Source organism: Ailuropoda melanoleuca, chromosome X (assembly GCF_002007445.2).
Source record: "Ailuropoda melanoleuca isolate Jingjing chromosome X, ASM200744v2, whole genome shotgun sequence".
Taxonomy (NCBI): Eukaryota; Metazoa; Chordata; class Mammalia; order Carnivora; family Ursidae; genus Ailuropoda; species Ailuropoda melanoleuca.
Window position 1 is genome coordinate 74,548,068 of NC_048238.1, and position 21,388 is coordinate 74,569,455.

The 21,388-nt window shown below is 44.6% G+C and overlaps 1 protein-coding gene across 4 annotated transcripts in view; it reads left to right on the plus strand.

Annotated features, from left to right (window-relative positions):
• The window catches only part of MID2 (midline 2), a 93,938-nt gene that overhangs the window by 1,044 nt on the left and 71,506 nt on the right, over nt 1-21,388 (plus strand). For all 4 annotated transcript variants that reach the window (XM_011229126.3, XM_011229127.3, XM_034649846.1 and 1 more), the window contains exon 2: nt 12,197-12,912. In XM_011229126.3, coding sequence (XP_011227428.1) covers nt 12,253-12,912 — 660 coding nt within the window. In that variant the 5' untranslated portion in view covers nt 12,197-12,252. The remainder of the gene's footprint in view (nt 1-12,196; nt 12,913-21,388) is intronic.

A 21,388-nucleotide genomic window follows, 5' to 3' on the forward strand; every position in this document is an offset into this window, starting at 1 on the left:
GGGGTGGCGGCGGCGGCGGCGGGGGCCCCGGCCTGGCCAGGGCGCCCGTCGCTGCCCTCTTGGGACGGAGTTTGCACTCTGGGGTGCGGGGCGGGGGTGGCCCGAGGCCTCCGGCGTCCAGAGCGGCCCGGCGCAGGGCAGTCGAGCGGCTCCCCCGGCGCCGGAGCGCGAGTCTGGGAAAGGGCACCACCGCCTTCCCACGCTCCCGTGGCCCGCAGCCTCCTTGGGCCGGGCGGCGTCCCTCGGCCGACCCTCCGCCCGGCGGTGGCTGCTGCGGCAGCCGGAGATGCTGCGGACACCCCGCCGGCGGGGAGTCCCGGCGAAACTTAATCCCTTTTCTGCCAGGGGAGTGATCCTCCCGTCTCCGTCTGGGTGGTTCCTTATTTCTGGCCTAGCTGTGAAACCAGCCCAGTGGGGGAGAGGGAAAACTTACATATGTCCAGAGGGCAGACTGCGACTGAACCGGGGAGAGGTGGGGTTTTTCCATTCGTGGCTCGTGGAGACTTAAGTAAATAACGGCGGGGTAGATTTACAGAACATTTTTGGTGATGATAAGGTTTAGGTTACTTAGTACTTGGTGTGTAGTGCATTATTTCTTGGAGGCGTTTTTTGTTTTTGTGTTTTTGTGGGTTGGCTTTTTTGGGGGGGGTTTGTTTGTTTCACAGAGCAGGAAATTGGGATCCTGGGGTCTTTAGTTTCTTCACTTTCTCTCTTCCACACTCCCCTACCCGCCTTCGCGCTCACTTGCCTTCTTCCTGCGTCGTCACACACCTACCTGCCCACCCAGATCTCCCATCAGAACCCTTCCGTTCCCCACACTGCCCCCCACCAACCTGCGCACTCCGCCTGCCTCCCAGCCCTGCAGCCTCTTGGCTTCTCAACCCGTTTGCCTTCTTGAGGATTTCTGAGTGTGGGGCGAGTGGGTAGTTATGGTTGTGTGTCTGTGAGGAGGAGCCCTTATACAGGAATATAGTGGAGACTGTGTAAATAGACAAGTAATGCGTGTGGGTTGATTCCTTGGATTCTCAAGTTGGGCCACAAGGGCTGTCTTTAACCCTATTCTGTTCCCTCCCAGTCAGTACTCGAATCACTTCTCCAGCTATGTTCAAATAGAAGGGGAACGCTGGATAGGGAGCTTCCCTCCCCTCCTTCTGCCTTAACCCCAGCTGATTACCCCAGCCCTCACGTCCCCCTTTTCAGCCCTCTCCACTCATACTAACTGCCCTAAGGGGCAAACAGACTTGACTATTTTTATATATTCCTGCCCAATCAATTAACTTAATACAGATATATAACGTGAATTAGATTTTTCCTGATTGTTCCTCACAACTTGATTTATGTGGTTGAAATACAGGTCTAGGAGTCAGGAAGATCAGAGTTTATCCCAAATCTGATGTTACATTGGCTTTATGGCCTTAGGACGTTCCTATGACCTTTCTTTCATAGTCTATGCACTTGTGTAAAAGGCATAATATCGTGTACTGGGTATTGTGAGTCTCGGCTTGGTCCTTTGAAGATGAAAGCGTTCTATAAACCCTCAGCATTACACTTTTCAAATAAAGTACTTCATTTACCTTTTATTGGGATAATAGATTGACTGGGTGTAAGGAGGAACCCTAGTTTACTGGCAACCTTAACTTGCCATTGTTAGCCCCCCTGGGAGCCAAATCTATCACCATACTCAGGACTCCTTTTGTTGTTGTTGTTGTTCCTAATGCATGTACAACTGAATGAAAACATGCATAAAATTAGGCCTGCAGAGTAATGGTGATTATTTTAAGTCGAGGCTTGAATCATATCTAATGTACTCCAACCTAACAGTCTGAGTCAGACTCATTTGAAAACATAGCCTCACCCATTTTTAGCCTATATGGGGGCAGTTAGTTAATTTCTACTGAAAAGCGGCATAAATAATTTTAGGCATGGCAATATAAGCATGATTACCATCTAGCAGCGGTGAGTCAACAATATTTATTAAGCACCTACAAGGTGAAGAGTTCTCTGCTGACTGGGCTGAGGCCCCGGTCTTGGCCTAGCATTTTGGCCTCCTGCTTGTTTGAGACCTACTTCCTTACTTGCAGCTCCAGGAGTAGGACAGGAAGGAGCAAGGCAGGGAGAGAGGCTAGAGACATGAAGGGGCGATTGTTTCCCTCCCTCTTTCATGACCACTAGACTTCTCATCTAGCATGTTCCACCTTGCAAGGCCACCCCTGGGAAGCACTGCCACAAATCAGGGTGACTTGGTTGCTTCATGAATATAGCATCTGAACAGTGCAAATTGATTTAGATGAAATTGGTTTAGTTAATCCCTCCTCTAAGTGCAGGGCAACTTGCTCCAACTTGCAGATCCTAAGGCAGTGCCAGTGGAGTCTCATAATTGCATCCAGAAATTGCTCTGGGTAGTGCGCCCGTCTGTTCCCTCATGCCTCCTCCCATAAAACCTGCTGACGCCATGACAGTTGAGAAGGAAACTGCAGAAGGAGTAGGTCTTTACCACTCAGCAAACCTCATTGGCTTGGTGAAGAGGAGAGAATGTCCTCGTCGCACTCAGGTTCCCTCTTTCCCAACAGGGACACAGAGCCCTAACCAAGAGGTGAGGGCAGGGCTAAGGCACAGAATGTGTCCTGAATGGCTGTTTCCAGGGACACCTTCTTGGCCTCTTGTGTGTCTGTCATCCAGTCTTTATGGATCTTGGGAACTCCCTAGCTGTTAGGTCATGTGACTCTGCTGCTCGTGGAGGCCAGGGGATGCTCCATTTCCATTTAGTGGTTTTGTTTTTGTTTTTGTTTTTTTGGTCTTCCGTGCAAAGGGGAGAACAAGGCACTGTGTTTGTGAAACGCCTCCTTACTTAAGCTGGCGGTCTTGACTTAGAGCATCGCATCATCAAAATAGGACGTGGAACGTGTCGATCCTGGATGCACAACAGTTCAGGAGAGTTGCCCATTGTCCACTTTTTGATGACTGCAGCCTTGGTACCCAGGTGGTGTTACAGTAATCTCTGTATTTCAGGTCTCTCAAAAAACACTGTATTTATCACCGAGCAGTGTAGAGCAGAGACTAGAAAAGCGTTTCTCAGCTGGTGTATTGGATCATGCTAACAAGCGAGGAGACCGGATGAGTGGTGTTGAGACAAGAAATTCCACCTCCAGTTATCCCCCTGTGCAGACCGCTTGCTGGTCCCCTTTTCATTTCCCCTCTCTTCCAAGGATCGATAATGTTTTTCTCTCTGTTTTCATGAATTAAAACTCTGCTTGGAGACTTCCCTGGGCCCCAGAGGTTGGTGGCTCTTCCTATTGGGTTTTTTTTTTCCATCTGGCCCTTTTCCATGACCGTAGGCAGACTTTGTCTTTTCGATAGCCAATCTCCCAGCTCCTGCATTGCCCTTAGAAACCCCATGAGCGGCTCAGACTGTGAGATGGGTTACGGTGTGGGTGGTGGAGGGGTTTTGAGCAATGTTCCTACACCCCACCACTCCCTTCTCCACGTGGGGTTTACCCGAGTGCACACTGGGGTGTTGGTTCAGTCTAAGTGGGTGAGCAAAGCATCATTAGTAAGACTTGTCCTACTTGGGTTCTTGTCTCCCTGCAGAGCTCTGACTGCTTGACCTTGGGCTTTTTTCTCAGCCTCTTTCCTACAGGTCAGACTCCTCTGGTTGACGAGCAGCGTCTCCAGTCTTTGGATCTTTTCTCTCACAGAGACCAAACTATCTGATAACAAACTCATTATGTAAACTCAAATCCTCCTGAAACCGAAAATCCTCGTATTTACAGTTTGCCCGGTTAGGAGCATAATGTATGGGCCTGGGAGATAATGCTAATGTAGGACGGTGACATGCGTGAATGTATACAGCCCAGAGATAGAAAAATGGTTTACGGTCCAGAATCCTGAATCGCTTTGTCTATAGCCCTTTGTTCAGTGTTGCTAGGATCCATGTGATTCCCCAGGGAGTAGAAGCTTGATTTCAAATAGGCTTCTGTTCTCTGTTCCTTGTCTCTGACCTGAACTTGGGGTGCTCTCAGCCTAACATTCAACAGTATGCCCTACATACATACATTGCCAGTTTTATTCTGTAGGAGTGGAGAGGGCTGCCCATCCAGGTGTGTCCCTGAACATTTAAACATTTACAAACATTGCCGTGGGTAAGAGAGCTTGGGAAACGCAGCCCTAGAACAGATGGAAAGCTGGACTGGTAGCATGAGGTAGATTAAGTTGGCTCTCCATTTGTTCAACCTTGCGACTGCCGTTGTGTTCTGCACGAAGGTAAAGGTGTTAGGAATTGCACTTAGGGTTCCTGTCAATTATCCTGGGTTACCTTGGCAAATCCTTTTCTTGGTTCCTGAGATTAATCTTTGGCCTTTGTAGCAAACGTAGGACTTTTAGTTCTGCTATTGTGATATTTATTGTAATGTTTATGGTGACTCTATGATATAAAATGGCCAATGGTCGGCTTTAGGAGCTAATTATTGTAAAGAAAACATTGTTAAATCCACAGGCTATAAAATATTAAGTAGGCTATGATGATCGTTTAGACAGGAACTGGCTCCGGTGCTCTCTGTCAGTCGGTCAGCAACCTCCAGTCCCGAGCTCTCCCCGTGCACGATAAAAGCTGAAAAGAAGCGAGGCGGTTCTTCCCTTGAGGGTACTCCAGTCTAACAGGGGAGACATATGAGCATAAGAAATACCACAGTTAGACACATGGTCCTCCAGAAAGCTTGCGGGGGAGTGTGACTGTTCTCTGTCACGCCAACCGTGTGTTTGGGACGAATTTCCAAACATTTGCTGCTTTCCTCAATAACTTGCTTTGTGTCTGTCCGTCTGTGAATGTATGCTGCGAATCGCTCCCTGTTTGTAAAGCAAGTTAATAATTTGGTTGTATCCTCGTGTGATCCTCATAAGAGCCCGTGAGTTGGGGTAGGGCTGGTATTTTTCAACCCACAGATGAGGAGGCCGTGGCCCAGACACTTTAAATGTCTTACCTAGGATCACTCAGCTAATTCAGCTTAGAGCCAGGACTATAACCAGGCTCTGTTTTGAGGATCAAATGAGATAGTGGCTTTGGAACCATTTTGAAACTATCACGCGGTGCACAGATGTAAGATGGCTATTATTATTAGTTATGCTTAGTGACCACCTCACCTCTTTCCCCCCCGCCCCGGGTTTCTATTTTTAGTCTGGGTCCTTTTAGGGTGAGAATTCTATGCATTGGTTGCCTTTTGTGTTCCCAAATGATCTCCCCCCCACCGCCCCAGCTTCAAGGGGTCCTTTCCTACTAAGAGCATTCCAGGATTTGGTTGTCTTCCTTTTCAGCTCCAAAAGGTGTTCTCGTTAGTTTCTACTCGGCTGGGACTCCTCTCCCCCTTTGTTGTCCTCAAGGAACACCCATTATATCTTCCTTGAGGTACAACAGGCAAAACCAGCCACTGTCCTTCAGCATCTTGGCTTAGCCAAAGGAAAGTAATGCATTTTGTTCCTTTCATGATGCTGCCCTTCACTGGTCAGCCTTTCGAGTCACACCAATAAATAAGATTTGTGTTTTGAGGAGCTAGTTTTCAATAAAGCCACCGTGTCTTTCCTATGTGGGAACAGAGAGCAAGAGCTCTGTAGTAACCGGATGTCAGAGCTGGAAAGCATCTTAAAGAGATTGTCTGGTGATTCAACTTGCACGACATTTTACAGTTAGGGAAACATCAGACGAAGCCGGGACTCATTCTCTCATCCCCCAAGGCAGGGAGATGGGTTTGTAGTGTTTTAAGGAAAAACTCAAGGGACATTCATGTTAATATCCTGAAGAATGTTTATTTTCCATTAATTTGTTTTTAAAACAAGTCCTGCAGCTCAGCTCAATTCTCATTCTGCAGCTCAGAGGTCAGGCTTGGTTTCACACTCTCGGTTTTCCTGTGAAGAATGGCTGGGGGGGGCGGGGAACCATGGCTGCTCAGGGAGGCAGTGAGAGCCCAGGGCCACGCTCTGCAGACCTAGGAGATGAAAACTAGACTGAATCTGAACTGCCAAAACACGGGGGCATTTCATTATGTTCAAATAACATTTGAAATAATAGAATTCTGCCAAGTGCAGATCACAGCTTCCCTCCGTGATCGGAGTTAACGGCATGCCGGATTTGGAGGGCAATGCCAAAATCAATCTTTCATTTTGTAGGTAGAGAATGCATTATTTTCATCTTAACCACCTGCACAGAAGCTCCTCTTTTGTATTTCCACTTACTCATACGGCCTCATGACACCTTCTTATCATTTTGTCTCATCGACCTCTGTCTTTCAGGGGTCCCAGCCCAAAGGGAGTGCAGGGCGAAGATTAGGCAGGCAGAAACAGTTGTAAAATCAAGGAAGGGCAAATACGTAAACATAACTAAACGGCACAGAAGGGGACAAATCAGTGTCTGCGGATGCGGGCATTTGTTTCTTAACATGGCAATTGGCCTGCCCTCCCAGGCATTTCATCAGTGCATTTTTGTGACGAACCATTGTGTTTTCTGGCAAAAGCTTCCTGATTACCTGTTATCGGGTGGCACTCTATCAGGTTCACATCGTGTCTTTATCTTCAGCACTCTGTAATTCTGCAGAGATCAGGGATTCACAGACTTTTGGAAGTTGCAACACTTTGCCATTGTTTCATTTTTGTCATACTGCTTCCCTCTGTCCTTCCCAAAAGAATTTTGTGATGTAAGAGCCAAGTATTTTTTTTAGGAGTCTTGTGGGTTTTATTTTATTTTACTTTTAAAGATTTTACTTATTTATTTTAGAAAGAGAGAGAGAGGGAGAGAAAGAAAGAGGGAAGGGGCGGAGGGAGAGGGAGAGAGAGAATCCCAAGCAGACTCCGCACTGAGTGCGGAGCCCGACCGGGGGCTTGATCCCAGGACCCTGAGATCATGACCCGAGCTGCAACCTAGAGTCAGACGACCAAATGACTGAGCCACCCAGGGGCCCCTTGTGGTTTTGAAATGAATACAAATTGGGAGCTGAGAACTTTCTGCCAGCCATTAATCATTAGAGGTGTTCCAGGGTGTTGCAAAACCTGGACAGGGAATCAGTGACCTAGAAAAACAATCAGAAGAAGTAATCCAGTAGGGTTTATAATGACTACATAGTTACATAGATGGCAGTATAGTATAGTGGTGAAATGTTTACACTCCAGGGTCAGACTTGGGTTTAAATCTTTTTTTTTTATTCAGTAATTCCTGTATCATAATGCTCACCATTTTAAAGTGCACAATTGGGTGCATTTTAGTATTTTCACAAAGTTGTACAGCAGTCACCACTAATTTCTGAACATTTCCTTCATCATCCCCAAAAGAAACTCTACCCATTAGCAGTCACCCCCCTCCCCCCCCAGCCCTTGGCAACCAGTAATCTACTTTCTGTTCTTATGGATTTGCCTATTCTGGGCATTTCATGTAAAGAGAATCATATAATTTTTGGCCTTCTGTGACTGGCTTCTTTCACTTAGCATAATGCTTCCAAAGCTCATCCATGTATGTGGTGGTATGGCTCAGTACTTTATTACTTTCTCTCGATGAATAATATTCCATTGTATGGATGTACCATATTTGTTTATCCATTCATCAGTTGATGGACATTTAGGTTATTTGTACCATTTGGCTATTATGAATGATGCTGCTAGGAATATCTGTGTACAAGTTTTTGAGTGAGCACATCTTCAGTTCTTCTGGATCGTATGCTAACTCCACATTTAACCATCTGAGGAATTGCCAAACTATTTCCTAAAGCAGATGCAACATTTTACATTCCCACCAGCAATGTAGAAGGATTCCAGTTTTTCCAAATCCTGGATGACATTTGCTGTTTTTTAAAATTACAGTCATCCTAGTGGGCGTGAAGTAGTAATACAGCCATCCCCGTGAGTACAAAGTGGTATTTCATTGTGCTTTTGATTTGCGTTTCCCTAATGGCTAATGATATTGAGTATCTTTTCATATGCTTACTGATCCTTTGTCATCTTTAGAGAAATGTCTGTTCAGATCCTTTGCCCACTTTTTTTGGCCTTTTAATTGTGGAGTTTTAAGAGTTCTGTTTATTTCTAGATACTAGACTCCTATCACATCTGTGACTTGCAAATGTTTTTTCCCATTCTGTGAGTTGTCTTTTCACTTTCTTGATGTTGTCATTTGTAACACAGACATTCTAAATTTAGATAAAGTCCAGTTTATCAATTTAATTTTTCCTTTGGTTGCTTGAGCATTTGGTGTAATGTAAGAAACCCTTGCCTAATTTAAGTTCACAAAGATTTATACCTATGTTTCCTTCCAAGATTTTATAGTTTCTGCACATTCATTTAGGTTGTTGATTTATTTTGAGATAATTTTTGTATGTGAAGTGAGGTAGGGCCCTAACTTCATCACCTTTTTTTTTTTTTGGCATGAGGATATGCAGTTGTCCTAATACCATTTGTTGAAAAGATTATTCTTTCCTCACTGAGTGGACTTGAAATCCTTGTCAAAAGTTACTTGCCCATACACATATGAGTTTATCAGTTTATTCCTAGACTTTCAGTCTTATTCTGGGTTTGAATCTTAGTTCTGGTACTTGCAAATAAATGTCATTTGGGACAAATTCCTTTTTTTGGGTGATAACACTGCCTACCTTTTAGGGGGTCATTGTGAAAATTAAATGAGATAATACGTGTAAAGGGTATTATTTAGTGCCTGGCACATAGTACATGCCAGATAAATTTTAAGGGGAAGGGTGCTTAGATAATCGGGGAGGTAGTGAAAATGGGTAGTAGTTGAAAGGATGCTAAAATATTGGGAGTGACCAGAACAAGGTGGCCTCATAAATGAGAGGTGAGATGAACAGATATTTGAAGAAGTTGAAAAAAATACTCAGTTCCCCAGTCTCGGCTACAGCAGTTGCTAGATGATGATGAAACAGAACAGAATAGAAACAGTATAGAAAAGTTACTTACCATAAGCAACAGATTTGAACCATCTTATTCTTTATAGAGCTGAAATCAGTTAAGGTGGATTATTTCAGAGCACTCGTGTTGACTTTTTTCTGTCAAGGACTCTTTTGAGAACATTTTGAATGCTGTGGACAACCCTCTCCCCATGAGAATGCTTATATAAGAAACACACACCATTCTTCAGACAGTTCTAGGAGGTTCAGAAATTCCTGGTTAAAAGTCCTATCTTGACCTTATTCGAGGCAATGCGGACCCATAGCAAACTTCCCCAAGCTTAATTCCATAGTGAGGTTCAAGTGTCCCACTTACTCGAGAACAATATTTACGGTTTCAGGGAAACTCAGAGAGCTTTTCCTCTTGTACGGAAGGATTTGTATGGCACCCTCCTAAGATTTAGAAGAGTACCACAAATACTCTAATTGTTTTTCAATAGGTTTCAACACATTGAGGTCTTTCAACAATGCTCCTGACCAACTGTCATTTTGGAGGGAGGCCTTACTCAGCTCTTCCCAGTAGCTCCCGACACAGACATCGAAGAATGCAGACTTGCAGTTCTGGAAGAGATAGTAATAGAAATGCAGTGTGAGGTGGAGGTGGGCCTAGAAGAAAAAGATATGATCCTGGAAGGGACTCGGAATGAGAGGCAGCTTCAGCGAAACTCAGGGGGACACAAAGAGACAAAAATAGAAGCGGAAACATGCTGTTTAGAAACCCTCTTGCAGATAGTCAAGATAAACTTTAGTGAAGGAGGTGAGATTATTGAAATAAAGGTGTAGGGGAAAGAGGACAGGCGCTGGCATCAGACTGACCCAGTGCCCTGGGTTTGTATGTTCCTGCTTGATTTACTTAGCAGTGCTGAGCCCCAATTTCCAAACTGTGATATGGGTATGGTAGTTCCTTCCTCGCAGGCTTCTTGACAGAACTGAAAGAAGTAATGTGTGTAAAGTGCTAAACAGTACTCAGAATACAGGAGGTGCTCAACAAATGCTAGGTCCCTTCTTCTGACTTCTGCTTGAAGGGATCCTTCATTTAACAATTACTGAATACCTAGGTAAGTATGAGGCACCATGCTATGAATAAAAATGTGAAATAGTTGATACCCTCGAGGAGCAGGGAGAGTTAGCCAGAGACACAGATAGGTAAATGAAATAAAACAGAATGTTCTGGAAGCCACCAGTGGCTGTGGCGATAAACATGTAAATGAGCGAACTCCTAGGTTTGTAGGCTTGGATAGTGATATTCACCAGGTAGGGAAAGCTGAAAGAAGAGCAGGTGTTTGGGGTTTTTGTGATGGGGACAGGGCGGGGGGTGGGAGGAGAGGGGTGAATAATAAGTTCATTTGTGTATATGTTGAATTTGAGCAGTGGAGCTATCAAAGGGTATATTCCTGCTTGGAGCAAAAGTTGGAATCCATCATCTCTACCTAGAGTCTCTTCCAATTTTTAAGATTCTGTGATACATGCACATTATAATTGTTTTACTTTGTCATCTCTATAGGTGAATGCTGATAGATATTATAAGCCACATATTGCCAGCCAATAATTTTGAAGCACTTGTAGATCGTAAACTAAGAATAACCACGTGTCTCACATCTTAAAAAAGTGGTCATACAAACATCTGAACTTACCAAATGGAGAGTGGCTGTTTTACGAAAAGACTATTTTGCAGCCCAGTTTCCTATAGATTTCCATTAAATAGCTAGTTTGTTTAGTGCACTTAAAGGTTTGATTTAGAAATAGCTTTTAGGCTTCAGAGGGGATGGGAGTGGGGGAGTGGGATAGGCTGGTGATGGGTAGTAAGGAGGGCACGTATTGCATGGTGCACTGGGTGTTATATGCAACTAATGAATCATCGAACTTTACATCAGAAACCAGGGATGTACTGTATGGTGACTAACATAATGTAATAAAAAATATTATTATAAAAAAAAAAGAAATAGCTTTTAGGGATGCGTCTGTTTTACCTACTCAGTGGCCAAATAGAAATTTCAAGCCTTGGTGAGGGTCTCCAATGGTAGTGAGCTGATGAACAAAATAAAAGCCAAAGACAGTTTTCTCTTTTCTATAAATAGGAGTAACATTTTCTGTCGATAAGACATATTTTTCCTCAGTTAGGGCTAGCTTAGAACATTTATGTGTTTTGGTTTTAATTAACGGAAGACACATCGCAATATCTATCATGTTCAGCTTAGAGATGTCTGTGAGAGAAGAGACAGATTGACCAAGAGGTTAGTTTCATGTTAATTGGGTGACTTCTTTTACTCTGTGATGCACCTGCCAAAATGAAAGTTACCTGATCTGGAAATTTCTGGCCCCTCGCCTTGCTAATTTGTAGCTGGGTGCTGGTTTGTATCCTGTTATGTTTTAGGAAGTATGAAAAGACACATGGGGAGGTAAGCTTCATAGCAGGCTTGTGCTAATTCAGTGGGTGTGTAATAATAAAACCCAGCTGAAACTACAAGGTAATACGTCTCCATTATTGATGAGCAATTATGGCTGAGTAAGTTGAAAAGTCATAGTCCCTTCTCATTGAGCTTGACGAGATGAAGAGCTTGCTGCAGGTGAGGGAAGGAAGTGAAAGCTAGCACCATTTGTCTCTAGTAACTCGGCTTACTAGAAATGGGATAGAACAGGAATTTCCATGAGTGGTAACAGGAAACAATTAAGGTTCACACTCTGAAGAACTTCTTCTATGCTGAGAAGTCCATTTTTCCCAAAGCCCTCTCTTTTTTTTTTTTTTTTTTTTTTTTTTTTACGCAGGCTCTCGGAAATGGAATCGTATCAAGAAGTAGAGAGTTAGCTTGAAATATGGCCTTATTTTCCTTGCAGTGGATGTGGAATGGGGCAGCCCCCGTATTTTACCTTGAAGTAAAATACAGAACAATAGTGGCGAATGGAGAGGGAGAATTTCACAGGGCCTCAGGCTCCTCATGGTCCAGGACCAGAGATGTCAGCGGATAATACATGAGGGACTGCCCCGCGCTGCTATCGTGAGCTGGAATAGTAATGTGAGCCAGTAAAGCAGGATTCAGAGGTGGCCACGTGATTCTATTTATTAATGCGGGAACATACACTTGGGCATTTGTCGAAAACAAGGTTTGAAGCCGGGGGTGGGGTGGGGTGGGAAGGCTTTATGGTGAATTCCCAGATGGCTTTCCAACTGCTCCAGTGTCGCCGGGGAATCTAGCATGCAGGGCCTCCGCTGGTTAGTGTGTCACCACGCCACGTCCTCAGTGACTCTCGCTTTGTATTCCTTGCAGGTGAAAGCCCAGCCTCTGTGGTTCTTAATGCCCCAGCAGGATTATTTTCACTAAAGATGGAAACACTGGAGTCCGAATTGACCTGTCCAATCTGCCTGGAGTTGTTCGAAGACCCGCTTCTGCTCCCTTGTGCCCACAGCCTCTGCTTCAGCTGCGCCCACCGCATCCTGGTCTCGAGCTGCGGCTCTGGCGAATCCATTGAACCCATTACCGCTTTCCAGTGTCCTACGTGCCGGTATGTTATCTCGCTGAACCACCGGGGCCTGGACGGCCTCAAGAGGAATGTGACTCTGCAGAACATTATCGATCGCTTCCAGAAGGCTTCAGTCAGTGGGCCCAATTCCCCAAGCGAGAGCCGCCGGGAGAGGACTTACAGGCCCAGCACGGCCATGTCTAGTGAGCGAATTGCTTGCCAGTTCTGTGAGCAGGACCCGCCAAGGGATGCAGTGAAAACATGCATCACCTGTGAGGTCTCCTACTGTGACCGTTGCCTGCGGGCCACACACCCCAACAAGAAACCTTTCACCAGCCACCGCCTGGTGGAACCAGTGCCAGACACACATCTTCGAGGGATCACCTGCCTGGATCATGAGAATGAGAAAGTGAACATGTATTGTGTATCCGATGACCAATTGATCTGTGCCTTATGCAAACTGGTGGGACGTCACCGAGACCATCAGGTCGCGTCCCTGAATGACCGATTTGAGAAACTCAAGGTAAGGGATCTGGGAAATATCCCTTACACAGCTTGGTCTCTTTTATACACCGCCGTACGGTTAGCGAGTTCCCTAACAGGGCTAGGTCCACTTTTCCTATGTGACGCGTCCATTAACTCCCAAGTTGTTCTCGCAAGGAATAGCCTGCCCACTCGCAAGCTCTCACTGGAACCTGTTTTCATCGGTTGAGTAAAACTGCTTGTATCCCTTCACCTCTGGCCAGTTCTGGATGAGTTAAGCCCCTGGCTCCGCGCGGCCCACCAGTAGCCCGTCCAGGGAAACAACTCGCTCTCTCCTCTGTCAGTGACACGTTGCACACTACATATCTTTGTCATGATCTTTCCACCTCTTCTTTTAAGTGTGTGAGTACCTGTGTAGGTGTACTATAATTAGCATATGTGCTGAGATGCATGCGTATGGGGAGAGCAATGGGAAGGTTGGGCGTGTCCCTGTGGAGGTGTGGGTGGAGGTGTCTGAGGTGAGAGATCGGTGTGGAGGACAGTAGCCTATGTGTTTGCCCGCTTGGTACGCTAAAGAAACAAAGGCCTGGCATTGGCTGCTTGCTACAAATTGCCCTCAAGCCTTTAACGTGGGGCTAATTCAAAGCTTGCTGTAAAAAAACAAAACGAAACAAAATGAAATGAAAGACAAGAGAAAAAAAAGGAACTTTAGTTTACCACGAAGTCAGGAGGGATAATCCAATGTCTGAACTAAAATTTTAAACCGAAGGCAATAAATCTTTAATCCAGTATCCTATTTTGTGCCTGTGTTCGTTTTTGTGGGTTGCAGACTGAAGCCCTTGGTTGCAGTCCCCGCCTTGGAAGTTCCCAGTCTTTCATTTGTGTTCTGTGGATGGAGTTTTCCGAAGTTGTCATGCCATATAATATTTATGTGCAAGGCTGAGTGCCTGTTTTGTAAAACCCTACTGCCTTATGTTGATGTTAACAAATGTCAGCCCCGGCAAATTGTTTTATTCCTGTTGCCTGCCCGCTGTGTGGTTTGACTGCTCTTAAGAAGGGAGCTATTTAGCAGAAATTCCAGGAAAATAAAATGTTTAAATGACTAACAAATGACCACCCCCAAATAGGGAGTGGATGAAGGAGGGCAAGAAGAAAGTGGAGATTTTCCCCTTGCCATGCCCTGAACAAGTCATGGTAACTTACCTAAAAATTTCACGGGGTTGGGGAAGGTAGGCATACTCCGAACAGGATATATTTTCCCCTCCCGTAATTTGTTGCAAGCAATATTGAGAGTAGTCGCTCTGACAATGGTTTGTGCCTTCTTTGGTTTTTATTTATATCTAATATTTACATATCTGTACAAAGTGCAGTGTTTGTGGATTTCACTCAAGGTGGTATTCTCACTTTAAAACTACAGCGAGGAATAATCTCATTGACTTCAGTTCTTAGACGCCTGAGACGCTAGACCTTGCACTTCGTCGAGCGGAAGCCTTACACCATAATGTGGTATTAACTAAGATTTTGAGAGGTTAAGTGATTTGGTCAAAGGCACAGAACTGGAACGGGAACTCAGCTTCTAGATGCCGCGTTAAGTCTGTTTCGGCTGTGGCCTGCTGCTGCTTGGTTTTGGACCTAAGTTTTGCCCATGAAATGTGATTTGAAACTTAACTTTATTCTCTGGCAATCGCACATTTCATGGGTCACAGATAAACGATTAACAGCATCGAGGAAAGGACATATTGTGTAAACTTACAGCTTCATAATGGCAAGAGATGGGGGTGGGGTTGCAGGAAGAGGGGGATATGCAGAGGATGGAGCAATGTCTGCCAAATATTTGCAGGTGGTGGAACTATAATAAGGCATTGGCCTTGAGAAATACTCCAAACAGAAAACTCTGTATCCATATGTACGATTGAGATAACAAAAGACTGGATAGAATAAGCCTGTATCTGCAGAACACCAGCTTTCTGAAAACATCCGAAAACATGAAAACACTGGATGATTGATTAGATATTTGGCACCACGCAGCCATAGCCCTGGTCTCCAGGGTTGGATGGAGCACAAAAATATTTTACCAAAAGATACTTTGGTCTGTAACTAATCAGTAATTTTTGGAGAAGGGAAGTCCAGATTTTTGAATTGTTCCCCTTTAATTTTTTTAGGAAATGTGCAGAAAATTCTGATTATAAATTAAGTGGAAACTTTTTTTTTTTGCTCATTTTTGGACCGAGAGTGGAAACATATGAATCATTCCCAACCGTGTGGTTTGTTATGTTGTCTGGAACATCTTGGACTTTGGGGAGTGAGAGGTACTGCGTGTGTGTGTGTGTGTGTGTGTGTGTGTGTTGGGTGTGTGGGGATCACTTTGGTTTGGTTTCTAGTGTAAAAGGCTATTAGTTCTCCACATTAAGCAGAGAGGAGGTCTGACTTTTAGTGTCACAGATTCTCACTTCTTTGGGTTAATTTTAATTTAAAAGCATTTAGGATTATTCCCTTAATCTGCCACATTCTTCCCCAAGGAGAAAGGAGAAAACTGGTTGTCAGAAGCTGTGGGGGGGAGATGGCCTCAAGCATGCTCCTTTGGGCCTGAGGGGAGCATGGGAGTCCTACAGGAGGGGAAGGATGATAGTACATACATCTAGGGGTTTTACATTCTGGCCAGTCAATGAAATGGTGTTTGTTCTTTTTGGTTCCGGAGCTTCACTGTTGGCCTTTATAACCACCCTTTTTGTACTAACCTCCCTGAGTAGGATTAGTGGTCTCTGGTATTTATTTGTTTAAGAAAGAATAAACACACTGTTATAAGATGAAGGGCCAGAATAACCAGAAGCCAGCCTCTCTTAACACGTGCTCAAACTGGATTAGAGGGTTTGGGATACTTACTATGGTTTATTATACTTATTTAGTTGTCCATTCCGACTACATGTCCTTCAAAAGGCCACTAGTGGTTAAATTAATTCTTCAATTGGAAAGGATAATTTTGTTCATGGCAGTTATTCCAGTAGAAAGGCCTATGCAAGCCATTATTTCCTCCATCCCTTCTCTTTCCACTTACTAGTCCCAATATATAATCTTAGCTCATGATATGTGCCGTGTTTGTATAAAAATCCTTCACGTGTTAAGAGTTTTCATTGGCCCAAGACTTTCTCCCCTTAGAAAAGATGGATACTATTGCATTAATAAATGTTGGCTTTATAAAAAGAGGTCAGATTTCAGTGGCTCTGTATTGATGACAGATCTGGACTCGATATCCCAAGTCCTGCAAGACTTGGTTCGCATGCTGCCATCTGTCTTCCCCCCTATCATGCTCAGACATGCTACCTTTGTCTGCCCAGCCTAGCCTCCTTCTCTTTGCTGACTCCTAACTTTGACCCGTGCTCTTTTCTTGACTTGCTTAGGACTCCTACCCATTCTTTAGTCCCCAGCTAAAACCCCACAAGACCCACTCCAGCACACCCCAACTATCCCATGAATTTTTTGAGGCCAGGCACAATGTCTTTGATTTCTTCAGTATCCTCCTTAGTGCCTTGCACGCATAGTCTATGCTCAAGACATCCAAGTGAACAGAATCTTTATATCGGATCTGCGGGCAGTATACCACCAGCGTCTATAGCTTGCTTCAGCTCTAGTCTTGTAAGATATAAATCTGTCCTGCCATTGTGACTGCTTTAGAGGTCTGAAAGAAAAATCTCCTGTGGACTACTGATAATGTTACAAACCAGAGTGTTAGCAAAAGTATGGCCTGTCCTTAATTTTAAGTGCCTATTCATTTGGATTGCTGGATTTTCCAACTTCCTAACCCTATGGTGACATCTGTATAAATCAGATGCAATTATTATACTTCTCTTTGAGAGTGATGTCTTCACATTTCCATGCCCATAGCCTGCCAAAAATATAGCCGATGAAAACCAGGGGGAATAGAAGAATTTCCTGAAAGCAATAAACAAGCACATTTTCTTTTTCTCATTACATTTCCACAAATTCATTACTACAAATAATTCTTAAATGCAGTTACATTTACATATCAGGGATCTTGTTGTTATAAAATATTACCTGGCACTAGAGTAAGCTTTTTTTGTTATGGGAAAGTAAAGTGCGTGCACGTGCGCGCACATGCACACACACACTCTCTCTCTCTCTCTCTCTCTCTCTCTCTCTCTCACACACACACACACACACAGAGGCTGAGACAGAGAGAGCTAAAGATTGCTAGACAAAGAGAAGGGAGATATGAGACTTGGAGAGTGTTCAAAGGAAAGCCACAACGAGAGTTAAAAGGTTGGAAAATATGATATTCTAGAATCTTATCAGAGTTGATTACTTACCCTTCTTCCCACTCAGTCACTCTGTCATCCACCCACCCATTCTCACTCAGCCACCACCTTCTCCCAGTCATTTGTCTGCTCACCCACTCGACACCCACTTCTGTCTGCCAAGACAGATACCCTCTCAACTTATCTACCATTGGGCATTTGACTGTTTCGGAACCAGCATGACTATTGACATAAGAGAAGGAAAGAAATTTCTCTATGAAAGCCTGGGTTGAGAGGTAGTGTATTTGCATACATATGTATGTGTCACCATGTATGAGCATGTGTATTTCTGCATGGCTGAGCGGCTGAGAATGACTCTGTTTGTTTGTCTCTGTGTATCTATAAATGTGTGTCGCTGTGTGTGAGGAGGAGGGCGTCCGTGTTCATCTTCTGTGGGCCTATCTGTAGAGAAGTTGGGTATGAGGATGCCATGCCTGTAAGGCCATGAACGTCATCCCCCTAAGAAGGGTTATGGCCTCGGTAGAATCTATCCTGAGACTGAAGATCTCCCTAATAAATGAGCCGTGTCATAAATTCTCATGATAAGAAGCAGCTTCAGTGAGGCCAGGTTGGGTTACTGTAGGTGAGGGAGCAGAAAAAGTTGTTTCTCCATTTCACTCACTTAGGTCCTGAACCACAGTAGCAAAAGACCAGCTAAGCAAAGCGTTTGGGTCCAGCTTTGCACTCTGTGGTAAGGTGGTGGACATGTAGGTATGGGGGTGAGGGTCATACCCGCTGTGGAGTTTCTGAACTAGCTCCTGATCATAACATCATTCTTGCTTGTAGCTCTGGCTTCTCTGTGGTCTGTTTTATTCCATCTCTACTCAAACTGTATGCTAAGACTCATCTGAACTCCTGTTCTTTTCCCTCTAATAATTATATGGAGTCTCTGGCTCTGTTCTCACATAGTATTAATGTGTTGGAAGATGTTTTCTGTTGAGAGCAGGCGTAGCAAGTGGATACTCCTTTTATCTGCACTGCCATCTCTCTGTTTTTGTCATTCTTTTGTCCCACGTCTTCTCCTCACCAGCATCTGCAAGGAGCTAACAATCCTCAGGCCGAGCACAATTTACAAAATGTTGACTCCGAGATTGATTCCTGGGCAGATGAAAATCCTGTCTTTTCTTATTGGGCAGAGGAACATATTCCAGAAATATAGGTGAGGAAAGATGAAGGCAAGAAGAATTATTAAGCCCAAAGAAGCGAAGTTGAAAGGGGGAAAATGTGATAATGACATGTAAGTTCCCGAAGGGTTGATGTAATGAGGTAATGTCTTGTTCTTTATCTCCCCTGAAGACAGAACAGATAGTAACTGAAACCGTAGCACCAGGGATCAAGGCCAGGGATTCATTCACTCATTTAACAAACAATTCGTGAACACTCATTTTGTTTACTGAACACTTCAACTGTTCAAGTCATATGCGGTAGGAGCTGGGGACACAGGAAATCAGGCACAGTCCCTGCCCTGGGGAGCTTTGAACTTAGTAAGAGAGAAAGATAAGTACATCAGAAATTCCAAAGCAGTATGGTAAGTGCCATGACAGAGGTATACACAGGATGTTCAGACACACAAAGGGAGAATCAGGGAAAGGAGTCATGGAGCTCAAAACAGGGAATCATGAATGAATTGGTTGGAGAGCAGGGTCAAACGAGACCGTGGAGAACAAATTGACAAGACTTGGTGAATGGCTGATTGTATGGTTACAGATGAAAGAATTAAAAAAAAATGACTTTGGAGTAGGTGATGTCTTGAAGAATAGTGGTACTGGGGATAAAAATGGGGAAATTAGGAAGGGCCTGGCAGTTTTGGTGGGATGATTGGACTTCAGCTTTGAGTTCGATATGATCGTGGGTCATTGAACATTCGTTCCTTCATCAAACATTTACCGAACACCTATTAGGTGCCAAGTAACGGAAGGGGTGTTAGGGTTACAATGATAAAGAGAGCACAGTCCCAACCCTGGTGGGGATTTCAGCTCACTGTGGGGAGACAGATAGTTAAGGACACAGTTACAAGACTGTGGGGTGAGTTCTATGACAATGGAAGCACAAGGAATTGAGAGAGAGCATGGGAGGGACATCCCTCAAAAGAGACTTTGGGTGGGTTTTTGGATGCCCAGCTGGAGGATGGGGATGGAGTAAAGGGCAGAGAGGGCCCTAGCAGAATGAAAATAGTTTGCTCAAGTATCTGGAGGAGGGAAAACGTGGGGGTATTCTCGGAACCGAAAGGGCAAATGTTCTAGAAGGAGTTGAAATTCAGGCCTTTGTGGTGGCTGAAAGATCAGGGCTAGAGACGTAGACTGAGTGCCTTCAGCGTAGAGGTAGTCATGCAGTGGTGAGCTGAGTGAGGACCCAAGAGTGTGCCTTGCGGCACACTCAGGGTCTGGAAGGGAGACAGGAAGGAAGAGCGTGTGAAGGAGGAAGGGGAGGATGTGCACGAGAGGCAGGACCTAAAGAGGAGTAGTTCAAATAGAATACAACGTTGAGGACTCCGGGGAAGTAGAGTCGGCTTTGGCTCACTCTTCTGTTATCAAAATAAAAGACTGGATTTAGGCTTTTAGTACGGGTTTTCTTTTAGAAGGTCCAAATAAAAATTTACACATTTAAGCTAGAGATTGAACCATGCAATGTGCCTGAGGAGAGGGGAAAGAAAAAAAAATGCAGGATGGTTTGCATAGCATTCCTGATAAGGGGACTAGGGGAAGCATGGATCTTTACAGAATGATGTCAGAACATTCTGGAAAGAAGACGAATGGCCACCTGGTTCACCTGGCTTGAGGACCAGTCTGGCTATTCGCTAACGAACTTCAAGTAGAGTAGACCTTGAGGAGCCAGTGTATCACCTGTATCTCATTCTGGGACATAGCCCGTGTCTACACAACAGCAAATAAATGTTTGGAGAAGGAATACACTCTGGCAGAAGGGTGTGGGCTTCAGTTGGTGGACCAGATGGTGTGTTCTGCTGTTGAAAGGCCATATGTAATTGATACATAAAGTGACAGACTGAAGCAAAAGCAAAGTAAGTATTTTAAGACAAGCAGTTAAAAAAAGAAAGCAGAATGTGACCCCAAAAGTGTGCTAAGATTTTTGGTTCCTGGCTTTTGGAATAGCTAGGAACATCAGTGAGCAGACAGGATGTCAGAAAAAAGAGCATGTCAATAAATAGTAATGGGGTCACTGGCTCAGATCATTTTTATTTTATTTTTTATTTTTTATTTTTTTTAAAGATTTTATTTATTTATTTGACAGAGATAGAGACAGCCAGCGAGAGAGGGAACACAAGCAGGGGGAGTGAGAGAGGAAGAAGCAGGCTCATAGCGGAGGAGCCTGATGTGGGGCTCGATCCCATAACGCCGGGATCACGCCCTGAGCTGAAGGCAGACGCTTAACCGCTGTGCCACCCAGGCACCCCGTCAGATCATTTTTAAAGATGAAGTTGTCTTCTGTGAATTGGGAAGGCTCCAGTTTGGGGTACATCAGCCTTTTCTTCCCTTCCCTTCTCCTGCATCCCCCCAAGGTGAATTCCCACATCAAAAACAGTTGGGATCTTGTGTAGATTTAAGTCACATTCCCCTTGTGCCTGTTAGAAAGCAAAAGAGTATACAGGCATTCGGTGGCAATTCTTCGTGTTTAACTAGAACAGGCAGAAAGGCGGCCCCCCTTTATAGTCTTCAAGATGGAGATGTGTCAGGTAGGGCTGTGTCAGCGTGCTCACATACGTATGAATACATGTGCCTTCATGGAGCGTGACAGTGGCAATCGTGGTTGAGGGCGAGCGCCGTCGGGGAGCCTCTGGCTTTAATGACGAGGCAACGTTTTGATGGATGGCTTGGTTTCTTGAGGGAGCCAGTGAGAAAGTTACCTGAAACAACGTGTATCTAGAGAAATGGAAAAATAAGAAACTAGCAGTTGGGGCACCTGGGTAGCTCTGCTGGTTAAGTGTCTGCTTTCTGTTTGGGTCATGATCCTGGGGGTCCTGGGATCAAGCCCCGAGTTGGGCTCCCTGCTCAGCAGGGAGCCTGCTTCTCCGTCTCCCTTGCCCCCTGCCCCCTGCTCATGGTTTTGTGCTCTCTCTCTCTCAAATGAATAAATAAAAAAATCTTTAAAAAAACCCCAGCAATTATTTGAGAGGGTTAAAAAAGCCATTTCTTTTTATGGGATGCTGTCTGGAAGAATAGCCCGTGCCTGGTATCTCAGAAATGG